The sequence below is a fragment of the Oncorhynchus mykiss genome, chromosome 18 (assembly GCF_057628025.1).
Source record: "Oncorhynchus mykiss isolate SJ-2025 chromosome 18, ASM5762802v1, whole genome shotgun sequence".
Lineage (NCBI taxonomy): Eukaryota > Metazoa > Chordata > Actinopteri > Salmoniformes > Salmonidae > Oncorhynchus > Oncorhynchus mykiss.
The window spans coordinates 9,696,323-9,710,951 of NC_143039.1; the positions used below are offsets into that span (position 1 = coordinate 9,696,323).

At 47.3% G+C, this 14,629-nt stretch overlaps 1 protein-coding gene across 1 annotated transcript in view; it reads left to right on the forward strand.

The window, feature by feature from the left end:
- The window catches only part of LOC110496967 (protocadherin-20), a 29,643-nt gene extending 15,409 nt beyond the window's left edge, over positions 1-14,234 (forward strand). The window contains exons 4-5 of the mRNA XM_036973086.2: positions 12,322-12,411; positions 12,667-14,234. Coding sequence (XP_036828981.2) covers positions 12,322-12,411; positions 12,667-13,618 — 1,042 coding nt within the window. The 3' untranslated portion in view covers positions 13,619-14,234. The remainder of the gene's footprint in view (positions 1-12,321; positions 12,412-12,666) is intronic.
- Positions 14,235-14,629: the final 395 nt, after the last annotated feature.

Below are 14,629 nucleotides of genomic sequence, written 5' to 3' on the forward strand. Positions count from 1 at the left end.
CAGGAGACAGAGAGTTCAATGCTGCGCGTCTTTTAATCGCACCAATGCACCACAGGGTGCTCACAAAAACGTTACGTTCCCAAAACACAGGGAAATCAAAATGTACAATGGGAAACAATCCCGACCGGACACTAACACGTGCCTATACCACAGAGCCGAAGGTTTACATAGAAATAATCCCGCACAACAACCAGGCGGGCCGGCTGTCTAATAAAGACAAACTAATCAAACATTCACAGGTGCTACCACTCAACATACAAGGAGGGGAAGGAAAAACAATCAGTGGCAGCTAATAGGCCGGTGACGACGACCGCCGAGCGCCACCTGCCCGGGAAAGGGAAACACCCTCGGTCGGACTCGTGACAGTACCCCCCCCCCTGACGCGTGGCTCCCGCAGCGCGCCGACACCGGCCTCGAGGTCGCCCCGGAGGACGAGGCGCAGGGCGATCCGGATGGAGGCGATGGAAATCCCTCAACATGGAGGGATCCAAGATGTCCCCCACCGGTACCCAGCACCTCTCCTCCGGACCGTACCCCTCCCAGTCCACGAGGTACTGCAGGCCCCTCACCCGGCGTCTTGAGTCCAGAATGGCCCGGATCGTGTACGCCGGGGACCCCTCGATGTCCAGCGGGGGGGGAGGGACCTCCGGTACCTCACTGTCCTGCAGGGGACCAGCTACCACCGGCCTGAGGAGAGACACATGAAACGAGGGGTTAATACGATAATAGGAAGGGAGTTGTAATCGATAACACACCTCGTTTATCCTCCTCAGGACTTTAAAGGGCCCTACACACTGCGGACCCAGCTTCCGGCAGGGCAAGCGGAGAGGCAGGTTTCGGGTCGAGAGCCAGACCCTGTCCCCCGGTACAAACACGGGGGCCTCACTGCGGTGGCGGTCAGCACTCCTCTTCTGCCGTCCACTCGCTTGTCGTAGAGATTCCTGGACGGCCCTCCAGGTCTCCTTGGAGCGCTGTACCCATTCCTCCACCGCAGGAGCCTCGGTCTGGCTCGGATGCCATGGTGCCAGGACCGGCTGGTACCCCAACACACACTGAAAGGGGGACACGTTAGTAGAGGAGTGGCGTAGTGAGTTCTGAGCCATTTCAGCCCAGGGAATGTATCGTGCCCACTCCCCTGGCCGATCCTGGCAATACGACCGCAGAAACCTACCCACCTCCTGGTTCACTCTCTCCACCTGCCCATTACTCTCGGGGTGATAACCGGAGGTCAGGCTGACAGAGACCCCCAAACGTTCCATGAACGCTCTCCATACCCGGGACGTGAATTGGGGGCCCCGATCAGAAACGATGTCCTCCGGCACCCCGTAGTGCCGGAAGACATGGGTGAATAACGCCTCCGCAGTCTGTAGGGCTGTAGGGATACCGGGCAACGGGAGGAGACGGCAGGACTTAGAGAACCGATCCACAATTACCAGAACCGTGGTGTTCCCCTGAGACGGCGGGAGATCGGTTAGGAAATCTATGGACAGATGTGACCATGGCCGCTGTGGAACAGGGAGGGGTTGTAGCTTCCCTCTAGGAAGGTGCCTAGGAGCCTTACTCTGAGCGCACACTGAACAGGAGGAGACATAACCCTTAACGTCCTTAGCCAACGTAGGCCACCAATACCTCCCCTGAAGGCTCCCCACTGTCCTCGTCACCCCAGGGTGACCCGAGGAGGGTAGGACGTGAGCCCACCGAATCACTTTGTCCCGAACACCAAGCGGCACGTACCTTCGCCCCACTGGACACTGAGGAGGCGTGGGTTCAGCCCGTAACGCCCGCTCGATGTCCGAGTCCACCTCCCATACCACTGGGGCTACCAGCTTCGAGGCGGGAAGGATGGGAGTAGGTTCGGTGGACCCATCCTCCGTGTCATAAAGGCGGGACAGTGCGTCAGCCTTCACGTTCTGGGAGCCCGGTCTATAAGACAAAGTAAATCGGAACCGGGTGAAGAACATGGCCCACCTTGCCTGACGTGGGTTAAGTCTCCTAGCTGCCCGAATATACTCCAGATTCTGGTGGTCGGTCCAGATGAGAAAGGGGTGTTTAGCCCCCTCAAGCCAGTGTCTCCACACCTTCAGAGCTCTAACCACCGCTAGCAACTCCCGGTCCCCCACATCATAGTTACGCTCCGCTGGGCTGAGCTTCCTTGAGAAGAAAGCGCAGGGTCGGAGTTTTGGTGGCGTACCCGAGCGCTGTGATAGCACGGCACCCACCCCAGCCTCGGACGCGTCCACCTCCACTATGAATGCTAGAGAGGGGTCCGGATGCGCCAACACGGGCGCATCAGTAAACAGCGCCTTCAACTTGTTGAATGCTCCGTCCGCCTCTGCTGACCACTGCAAACGCACCGGGCCCCCCTTCAGCAGTGAGGTGATGGGAGCCGCTACCTGGCCAAAACCCCGGATAAACCTCCGGTAGTAGTTGGCAAAACCCAGAAAACGCTGCACCTCCTTTACCGTGGTCGGAGTCGGCCAATTACGCACGGCCCTAATGCGGTCACCCTCCATCACTACCCCCGAGGTGGAAATGCGATATCCCAGAAAAGAGACGGCTCGTTTAGAGAACACGCATTTCTCAGCCTTGACGTATAGGTCATGCTCCAGCAGTCTACCAAGCACCTTGCGCACCAGAGACACATGCGCGGTGTGAGTGGCCGAGTAGATCAGAATGTCATCGATATAAACCACCACTCCCTGCCCGCACAGGTCCCTGAGAATCTCGTCTACAAAGGATTGGAAAACGGCTGGAGCATTCTTTAACCCATACGGCATGACGAGGTACTCATAGTGGCCTGATGTAGTACTAAATGCGGTTTTCCACTCGTCTCCCTTCCGAATACGCACCAAACTATACGCGCTCCTGAGATCCAGTTTTGTGAAGAACTGCGCTCCGTGGAACGATTCCACCGCCGTAGCGATGAGAGGTAGAGGGTAACTATACCCCACTGTGATGGCGTTTAGACCTCTATAATCGATACACGGACGCAAGCCTCCCTCTTTTTTCCTCACAAAAAAGAAACTTGAGGAGACGGGTGAAATGGAGGACCGAATGTACCCCTGTCCCAGCGCCTCCGTGACATATGTCTCCATTGCCAACGTCTCCTCCTGGGACAGCGGGTACACGTGACTCTTGGGAAGCGCAGCGTCTACCTGGAGATCTATCGTACAATCCCTTCCCGGTCGATAAGGTGGTAATTTAGTCGCTTTCACTTTACTGAAAGCGATTGCCAAATCGGCATACTCGGGGGGAATGCACACCGTGGAACCCTGGTCTGGACTCTCCACCGACGTGGCACCGATGGAAACTCCCAAACACCTTCCAGAACACTCCTCTGACCACCCCTGGAGAACCCCCTGTTTCCACAAAATTTTAGGATTGTGCCGGGCCAGCCAGGGAGTCCCCAGCACCACTGGAAACGCAGGCGAGTCAATAATAAAGAAACTGATGCGCTCCCTATGATTCCCCTGCGTCACCATGTCCAGTGGGACCGTGGTCTCCCTGACCATCCCTGACCCTAATGGCCGGCTATCTAGGGAGTGCACGGGGAAAGGAGAATCTATCGGCACCAGCGGAACCCCTAATTTAAGGGCGAGTCCGCGATCCATAAAGTTCCCAGCTGCGCCTGAATCGACGAGCGCCCTATGCTGGGAAGAGGGAAAAAAGCGAAGGAAAAAAGTTAAGACAAACATGTGGCCAACAGGGGGTTCTGGGTGAGTTTGATGCTGACTCACCTGGGGTGACCGAGAAGCGTTCCGCCTGCCATCTCTACTCCCAGACGGACCCCCCCAGCACCGATCAGACGTGTGTCCTCTCCGACCACAGTTGGTGCAGGGAAGGCCTCCTCCTCCGGTACCCCTCGGCGCAGCCCCTCCCAACTCCATCGGAATGGGAGCGGAGGGGCTGGGTGGTGGAACGCACAGGACCCTCTCTGAACGCCCGCGGGCAGCCAGCAGATTATCCAGTCGAATGGACATGTCAATCAGCTGATCCAGTGACAGAGTGGTGTCCCGACACGCTAACTCCCGGCGGACATCCTCTCGGAGACTACACCTGTAGTGGTCCATGAGGGCCCTGTCGTTCCACCCAGATCCGGCTGCCAAGGTCCGGAACTCCAGCGCGTAATCCTGGGCGCTCCTCCTCTCCTGCCTGAGGTGAAATAGTCGTTCTCCCGCCGCTCGGCTGTCTAGAGGGTGATCAAACACGGCGCGGAAGCGACGGGAAAACTCTGGGTAGTGCTCCCGCGCTGAGTCTGGACCATTCCAGACCGCGTTCGCCCATTCCAGGGCACGACCCGTGAGGCAGGAGATGAGGACACTCGCCCTCTCCTCTCCTGAGGGAGTGGGTCTGATGGTGGCCAGGTATAGCTCCAGCTGGAGCAAAAACCCCTGGCAACCCGCCGCCGCTCCATCATAAGCCCTCGGTAGCGTCAGACGGAGGGTGCTGGAGTCGGGAGATGGGGAGTCCGGAACCGTGGGTGCCGAAGGTGGAGAGAGGAGCCCACTCCTCTCCCATCTGTCCATTCTCTCCATCACTTGATCCATCGCGGATCCGATCCGATGAAGGACGGTGGTGTGGTGGAGAACCCGTTCCTCCATCGATGGGAGAGGGTTGGCTGCTGCTCCTGCTGACTCCATCAATTTGATAGGTGCGGGATTCTGTAATGCTCCGGGTGTCGTGGGTGTGGAGTCAAATGCAGGAGACAGAGAGTTCAATGCTGCGCGTCTTTTAATCGCACCAATGCACCACAGGGTGCTCACAAAAACGTTACGTTCCCAAAACACAGGGAAATCAAAATGTACAATGGGAAACAATCCCGACCGGACACTAACACGTGCCTATACCACAGAGCCGAAGGTTTACATAGAAATAATCCCGCACAACAACCAGGCGGGCCGGCTGTCTAATAAAGACAAACTAATCAAACATTCACAGGTGCTACCACTCAACATACAAGGAGGGGAAGGAAAAACAATCAGTGGCAGCTAATAGGCCGGTGACGACGACCGCCGAGCGCCACCTGCCCGGGAAAGGGAAACACCCTCGGTCGGACTCGTGACAGTATCTCTGAAGGCTGGTGGTATGTATTTACGGTACAGCATGGTATCTCTGAAGGCTGGTGGTATGTCTTTATAGTACAGCATGGTATCTCTGAAGGTTGGTGGTATGTATTTACGGGACAGCATGGTATCTCTGAAGGCTGGTGGTATGTATTTATGGTACAGTATGGTATCTCTGAAGGCTGGTGGTATGTATTTACGGGACAGCATGGTATCTCTGAAGGCTGGTGGTATGTCTTTATAGTACAGCATGGTATCTCTGAAGGTTGGTGGTATGTATTTACGGCACAGCATGGTATATCTGAAGGCTGGTGGTATGTATTTACGGGACACCATGGTATCTCTGAAGGCTGGTGGTATGTCTTTACAGGACAGCATGGTATCTTTGAAGGCTGGTGGTATGTATTTACAGGACAGCATGGTATCTCTGAAGGTTGATAGTATGTATTTATAGGACAGCATGGTATCTATGAAGGTCGGTGGTATGTATTTACAGGACAGCATGGTATCTCTGAAGGTTGGTGGTATGTATTTACGGTACAGCATGGTATCTCTGAAGGTTGGTGGTATGTGTTTAGACATGACTGGATCCAACACCCCACAGTATGACTTGTTATATTGTTACATAGAGACCTGACTGGGTCCAACACCCCACAGTATGACTTGTTATATAGAGACCTGACTGGGTCCAACACTCCATAGTATGACTTGTTATATAAAGACCTGGCTGGGTCCAGCACCCCACAGTATGACTTGTTATATTGTTATATAAAGACCTGACTGGGTCCAACACCCCACAGTATGACTTGTTATATAAAGACCTGACTGGGTCCAGCACCCCACAGTATGACTTGTTATATTGTTATATAAAGACCTGACTGGGTCCAACACTCCACAGTATGACTTGTTATATTGTTATATAAAGACCTGCCTGGGTTCAACACCCCACAGTATGACTTGTTATATAAAGACCTGACTGGGTCCAACACCCCACAGTATGACTTGTTATATTGTTATATAAAGACCTGACTGGGTCCAACACCCCACAGTATGACTTGTTATATTGTTCTATAAAGACCTGACTGGGTTCAACACCCCACAGTATGACTTGTTATATAAAGACCTGACTGGGTCCAACATCCCACAGTATGACTTGTTATATTGTTATATAAAGACCTGACTGGGTCCAACAACCCACAGTATGACTTGTTATATAAAGACCTGACTGGGTCCAACACCCCACAGTATGACTTGTTATATAAAGACCTGACTGGGTCCAACACCCCACAGAATGACTTGTTATATTGTTATATAGAGACCTGACTGGGTCCAACACCTCACAGTATGACTTGTTATATAGAGACCTGACTGGGTCCAACACCCCACAGTATGACTTGTTATATAAAGACCTGACTGGGTCCAACACCCCACAGTATGACTTGTTATATAGAGACCTGACTGGGTCCAACACCCCACAGTATGACTTGTTATATAAAGACCTGACTGGGTTCAACACCCCACAGTATGACTTGTTATATAAAGACCTGACTGGGTTCAACACCCCACAGTATGACTTGTTATATTGTTATATAAAGACCTGACTGGGTCCAACAACCCACAGTATGACTTGTTATATAAAGACCTGACTGGGTCCAACACCCCACAGTATGACTTGTTATATAGTGACCTGACTGGGTCCAACACCCCACAGTATGACTTGTTATATAAAGACCTGACTGGGTCCAACACCCCACAGAATGACTTGTTATATTGTTATATAGAGACCTGACTGGGTCCATCACCCCACAGTATGACTTGTTATATAAAGACCTGACTGGGTCCAACACCCCACAGTATGACTTGTTATATAGTGACCTGACTGGGTCCAACACCCCACAGTATGACTTGTTATATAAAGACCTGACTGGGTCCAACACCCCACAGAATGACTTGTTATATTGTTATATAAAGATCTGACTGGGTCCAACACCCCACAGTATGACTTGTTATATTGTTATATAAAGACCTGACTGGGTCCAACACCCGACAGTATGACTTGTTATATAAAGACCTGACTGGGTCCAACTCCCCACAGTATGACTTGTTATATTGTTATATAAAGACCTGACTGGATCCAACACCCCACAGTATGACTTGTTATATTGTTATATAGAGACCTGACTGGGTCCAACACCCCACAGTATGACTTGTTATATTGTTATATAAAGACCTGACTGGATCCAACACCCCACAGTATGACTTGTTATATAAAGACCTGACTGGGTCCAACACCCCACAGTATGACTTGTTATATAAAGACCTGACTGGGTCCAACACCCCACAGTATGACTTGTTATATTGTTATATAAAGACCTGACTGGGTTCAACACCCGACAGTATGACTTGTTATATAAAGACCTGACTGGGTCCAACACCCCACAGTATGACTTGTTATATTGTTATATAAAGACCTGACTGGGTCCAACACCCCACAGTATGACTTGTTATATTGTTAAATAAAGACCTGACTGGGTTCAACACCCCACAGTATGACTTGTTATATAAAGACCTGACTGGGTCCAACACCCCACAGTATGACTTGTTATATAAAGACCTGACTGGGTCCAACACCCCACAGTATGACTTGTTATATAAAGACCTGACTGGGTTCAACACCCCACAGTATGACTTGTTATATAGAGACCTGACTGGGTCCAACACCCCACAGTATGACTTGTTATATTGTTATATAAAGACCTGACTGGGTTCAACACCCCACAGTATGACTTGTTATATTGTTATATAAAGACCTGACTGGATCCAACACCCCACAGTATGACTTGTTATATTGTTATATAAAGACCTGACTGGGTCCAACACCCCACAGTATGACTTGTTATATTGTTATATAAAGACCTGACTGGGTTCAACACCCCACAGTATGACTTGTTATATAAAGACCTGACTGGGTCCAACATCCCACAGTATGACTTGTTATATTGTTATATAAAGACCTGACTGGGTCCAACAACCCACAGTATGACTTGTTATATAAAGACCTGACTGGGTCCAACACCCCACAGTATGACTTGTTATATAGAGACCTGACTGGGTCCAACACCCCACAGTATGACTTGTTATATAAAGACCTGACTGGGTCCAACACCCCACAGAATGACTTGTTATATTGTTATATAAAGACCTGACTGGGTCCAACACCCCACAGTATGACTTGTTATATTGTTATATAAAGACCTGACTGGGTTCAACACCCCACAGTATGACTTGTTTTATTGTTATATAAAGACCTGACTGGATCCAACACCCCACAGTATGACTTGTTATATTGTTATATAAAGACCTGACTGGGTCCAACACCCCACAGTATGACTTGTTATATTGTTATATAAAGACCTGACTGGGTTCAACACCCCACAGTATGACTTGTTATATTGTTATATAAAGACCTGACTGGGTCCAACTCCCCACAGTATGACTTGTTATATTGTTATATAAAGACCTGACTGGATCCAACACCCCACAGTATGACTTGTTATATTGTTATATAGAGACCTGACTGGGTCCAACACCCCACAGTATGACTTGTTATATTGTTATATAAAGACCTGACTGGGTCCAACTCCCCACAGTATGACTTGTTATATTGTTATATAAAGACCTGACTGGATCCAACACCCTACAGTATGACTTGTTATATTGTTATATAATGACCTGACTGGGTCCAACACCCCACAGTATGACTTGTTATATAAAGACCTGACTGGGTCCAACACCCCACAGTATGACTTGTTATATTGTTATATAAAGACCTGACTGGGTCCAGCACCCCACAGTATGACTTGTTATATTGTTATATAAAGAACTGACTGGGTCCAGCACCCCACAGTATGACTTGTTATATTGTTATATAAAGACCTGACTGGGTCCAGCACCCCACAGTATGACTTGTTATATTGTTATATAAAGACCTGACTGGGTCCAGCACCCCACAGTATGACTTGTTATATTGTTATATAAAGACCTGACTGGGTCCAACACCCCACAGTATGACTTGTTATATAAAGACCTGGCTGGGTCCAGCACCCCACAGTATGACTTGTTATATTGTTATATAAAGACCTGACTGGGTCCAACACCCCACAGTATGACTTGTTATATAAAGACCTGACTGGGTCCAGCACCCCACAGTATGACTTGTTATATTGTTATATAAAGACCTGACTGGGTCCAACACCCCACAGTATGACTTGTTATATAAAGACCTGGCTGGGTCCAGCACCCCACAGTATGACTTGTTATATTGTTATATAAAGACCTGACTGGGTCCAACACCCCACAGTATGACTTGTTATATAAAGACCTGACTGGGTCCAGCACCCCACAGTATGACTTGTTATATTGTTATATAAAGACCTGACTGGGTCCAACACCCCACAGTATGACTTGTTATATAAAGACCTGACTGGGTCCAGCACCCCACATTATGACTTGTTATATTGTTATATAAAGACCTGACTGGGTCCAACACCCCACAGTATGACTTGTTATATAAAGACCTGACTGGATCCAGCACCCCACAGTATGACTTGTTATATTGTTATATAAAGACCTGACTGGGTCCAGCACCCCACAGTATGACTTGTTATATTGTTATATAAAGACCTGACTGGGTCCAGCACCCCACAGTATGACTTGTTATATTGTTATATAGAGACCTGACTGGGTCCAACACCCGACAGTATGACTTGTTATATTGTTATATAAAGACCTGACTGGGTCCAACACCCCACAGTATGACTTGTTATATAAAGACCTGACTGGATCCAACACCCCACAGTATGACTTGTTATATTGTTATATAAAGACCTGACTGGATCCAACACCCCACAGTATGACTTGTTATATTGTTATTTAAAGACCTGACTGGGTTCAACACCCCACAGTATGACTTGTTATATAAAGACCTGACTGGGTCCAACACCCCACAGTATGACTTGTTATATTGTTATATAAAGACCTGACTAGGTCCAACACCCCACAGTATGACTTGTTATATAAAGACCTGACTGGGTCCAACACCCCACAGTATGACTTGTTATATAAAGACCTGACTGGGTCCAACACCCCACAGTATGACTTGTTATATAAAGACCTGACTGGGTTCAACACCCCACAGTATGACTTGTTATATAAAGACCTGACTGGGTTCAACACCCCACAGTATGACTTGTTATATAAAGACATGACTGGGTCCAACACCCCACAGTATGACTTGTTATATAGAGACCTGACTGGGTCCAACACCCCACAGTATGACTTGTTATATTGTTATATAAAGACCTGACTGGGTCCAACACCCCACAGTATGACTTGTTATATTGTTATATAGAGACCTGACTTGGTCCAACACCCCACAGTATGACTTGTTATATAAAGACCTGACTGGGTCCAACACCCCACAGTATGACTTGTTATATAAAGACCTGACTGGGTCCAACTCCCCACAGTATGACTTGTTATATTGTTATATAAAGACCTGACTGGGTCCAACACCCCACAGTATGACTTGTTATATTGTTATATAAAGACCTGACTGGATCCAACACCCCACAGTATGACTTGTTATATTGTTATATAGAGACCTGACTGGGTCCAACACCCCACAGTATGACTTGTTATATTGTTATATAAAGACCTGACTGGATCCAACACCCCACAGTATGACTTGTTATATTGTTATATAAAGACCTGACTGGGTTCAACACCCCACAGTATGACTTGTTATATAAAGACCTGACTGGGTCCAACACCCCACAGTATGACTTGTTATATTGTTATATAAAGACCTGACTGGGTTCAGCACCCCACAGTATGACTTGTTATATAAAGACCTGACTGGGTCCAACACCCCACAGTATGACTTGTTATATTGTTATATAAAGACCTGACTGGGTCCTACACCCCACAGTATGACTTGTTATATAAAGACCTGACTGGGTCCAACACCCCACAGTATGACTTGTTATATAAAGACCTGACTGGGTCCAGCACCCCACAGTATGACTTGTTATATAAAGACCTGACTGGGTCCAACACCCCACAGTATGACTTGTTATATAAAGACCTGACTGGGTTCAACACCCCACAGTATGACTTGTTATATAAAGACCTGACTGGGTTCAACACCCCACAGTATGACTTGTTATATAAAGACCTGACTGGGTCCAGCACCCCACAGTATGACTTGTTATATTGTTATATAAAGACCTGACTGGGTTCAACACCCCACAGTATGACTTGTTATATAAAGACCTGACTGGGTTCAACACCCCACAGTATGACTTGTTATATAAAGACCTGACTGGGTCCAACACCCCACAGTATGACTTGTTATATTGTTATATAAAGACCTGACTGGGTCCAACACCCCACAGTATGACTTGTTATATAAAGACCTGACTGGGTCCAACACCCCACAGTATGACTTGTTATATTGTTATATAAAGACCTGACTGGGTCCAACACCCCACAGTATGACTTGTTATATTGTCGTCTGCGTGTTTATGTAGGGAGGAACATGTATCTTGGTTTCAGTTGAAAGCCACTTTCAATTTCCTTATGTTGGGGGGCTTTTATCAAGGTAATTGTATCGTGACTTGACTCACATACATTCTCTTTAGATCATGTGTCATCCTGCAGCACAACATGTTATGTCACAATTATGAACCCTTTATGAAGCATGACGTACGTTTATAGATGCTTTGTAACACATTCATGGTGCTCTTTTTTAGGCTTTATGAAGGCTTTATGAAGCATGACTTACGGTTCTAGATGCTTTGTAACACATTCATGGTGCTCTTTGGTAGGCTTTATGAAGGCTTTATGAAGCCTTTATGTAGAGCTTAGTTAGGTAGGCTTTATGAAGCCTTTATGTAGAGCTTAGTTAGGTAGGCTTTATGAAGCCTTTATGAAGCATGACGCACGGTTATAGATGCTTTGTAACACATTCATGGTGCTCTTTGGTAGGCTTTATGAAGCCTTTATGAAGCCTTAATAAGCTGAACATCATTTAAAGCAGAAACTGGATATATGGATGACACAATGCATTATAACTGCCTATGGATGTTCATAGTGTTTATTTTATATATCTGCAATATGTTTTGTTTATTGTTGTTGTAATATTGTGACGAGACAATAATAATAAAAGTTTGTAAACACTAAACTGTATCCTCTGCAGGTTCATGGTTCGGGCGGTGGACCGAGGGACCCCCAGGAGAGAGTCTATAGCTACAGTGGTCATCACTGTGCTGGACCGCAATGACAACAGGTAAGAGGAAGGCCAGACACTCTGTGATAACTGCTGATTTGATTGATTGTTTTGATTGATTAATATGATTTGATTTGATTGATTGTTTTGATTGATTGATATGATTTGATTTGATTGATTGTTTTGATTGATTGATATGATTTGATTTGATTGATTGTTTTGATTGATTGATATGATTTGATTTGATTGATTTGATTGATTGTTTTGATTGATTGTTTTGATTGATTGATTGATTTGTATTTTTTTACCCAACAGCCCGCGCTTCATCAATAAAGACTTCACGTTCTTTGTGCCGGAGAATTTCCCGGGTTTTGGCGAGATCGGCGTCCTCTCGGTAACAGACGCGGACGCAGGCGAGAACGGCTGGGTGGCCCTCTCCATCGTCAACGGCAGCGACATCTTCGTGATCGACGCGGGGCGCGGCGCTCTCAGGGCCCGTACCCCTCTGGACCGGGAGCAACAGGGAACGTACTACCTCTGGATCGAGGCAGTCGACGGAGGGGAACCCTCTCTCTCCTGCCTCACCGTGGTTACCGTCCTCCTCCTTGACGTAAACGACAACCCTCCCGTCGTCTTGTTCCCCCAGTCTAACCAGTCCTACATGCTGGTGTTGCCTAGCACCCTACCAGGGACCTCCATCACAGAGGTTTACGCCGTGGATAGAGACACAGGAATGAACGCCGTTATCGCCTACAGCATCATCAAGAGGAAGGGTGGCGAGCCGGGGTCGTTTGATATCGACCCGGACACAGGGAACATCACGTTGAAGAGAGAACTGAGTGACCGCGGTCTCTACAGTCTACTGGTTAAAGTCTCGGACCACGGTCAACCCGAACCTCTCCACTCCACGGTCCTGGTCAACCTCTTCGTCAACGAGACGGTTTCTAACGAGAGCTACATCCAGAGTCTTCTCACCGGGGAGGAGGCTGAGATCCAGATGGAGGAGAAGCAGTGGTACGTGGGTAAACTGACAGAGAGGCCCGGCAGGGAGGACCTGTTCCCCTGTCAGCCTCTACTCATAGCTCTGTCAGTGACCTGCCTGGGACTGTTCTGCATCGTCGTCACGTTGACTGCTTATATATGCTGCAAGAAACTGAAGAAATGGAGGAAACGTCAAATGAAAAGACTAGAGGTTGAAATGCCTTTGAAGGTGAACGGTGACGTGCGCGACGCAGATAGAAAGCGGACGGAAATCTCAAACATTTGACGACGTTGACATCGCAAAGACTTTGAGGCAAAGACTCCAACGTACAAAACTGTTACATTGTAACTGTTTATGAACAATGTGAATTGTGAAGTGTAGATCTTCATCCTCAAAAAGACAAAAAAGGCCCGGATCCCAAATTGCACCCCCCTTTTTTGCCTATTTAGTGCACTATTTTTAAATCAAGGGCCCATGGTGGTGCACTATATAGGAATTAGGGTTCCGTTTGTGACATGTCCTCGATTTAAAAGCGTATTAAAAGACCCAATGTGATGTATATATTGTAGATAATATGAAATGTTTTATAACTTTATAACAAAATCTTTAAATAGACAAGATTATTATTTTTTATTTTTTTTCGTGAAATCCCTAAGAAATTACTCCTTAAAACTTACAAATTTTAAAAAATGGGAGAGATTATATATATTTTTTTTTTCACAAGGATGTCAAGATCGTTGGAAAGGGATGAGGATAATTTGGTGTGTATAACAATATTGATTGATTGATTGATTGATTGATATAACAATGTTTTTTTTCATACTCCTTTCGATTGCATTGGAAAAGCTGACCCCAGAGTGCGGTGCAGAAGTCAATTAAAATCTGTAATTTTCTTCAAATCTACTGGATTTTGTGTGAGATTAAAATTTGTATTTTTCAAGAGGAGGCTTCTTGCCTGGCCACCAAACAAACCCTCTACCTGCCTCCTTAATTGTGTCCCAAATGGCACCCTATTTCCCTATATAGGGCTCTGGTCTAAAGTAGTGCACTATATATAGGGAATAAGGTTCTATAGGGCTCTGGTCTAAAGTAGTGCACTATATAGGGAATAGGGTTCTATAGGGCTTTGGTCTAAAGTAGGGCACTATATAGGGAATAGGGTTCTATAGGGCTCTGGTCTGAAGTAGTGCACTATATATAGGGAATAGGGTTCTATAGGACTCTGGTCTAAAGTAGTGCACTATATATAGGGAATAGGGTTCTATAGGGCTCTGGTCTAAAGTAGTGCACTATATA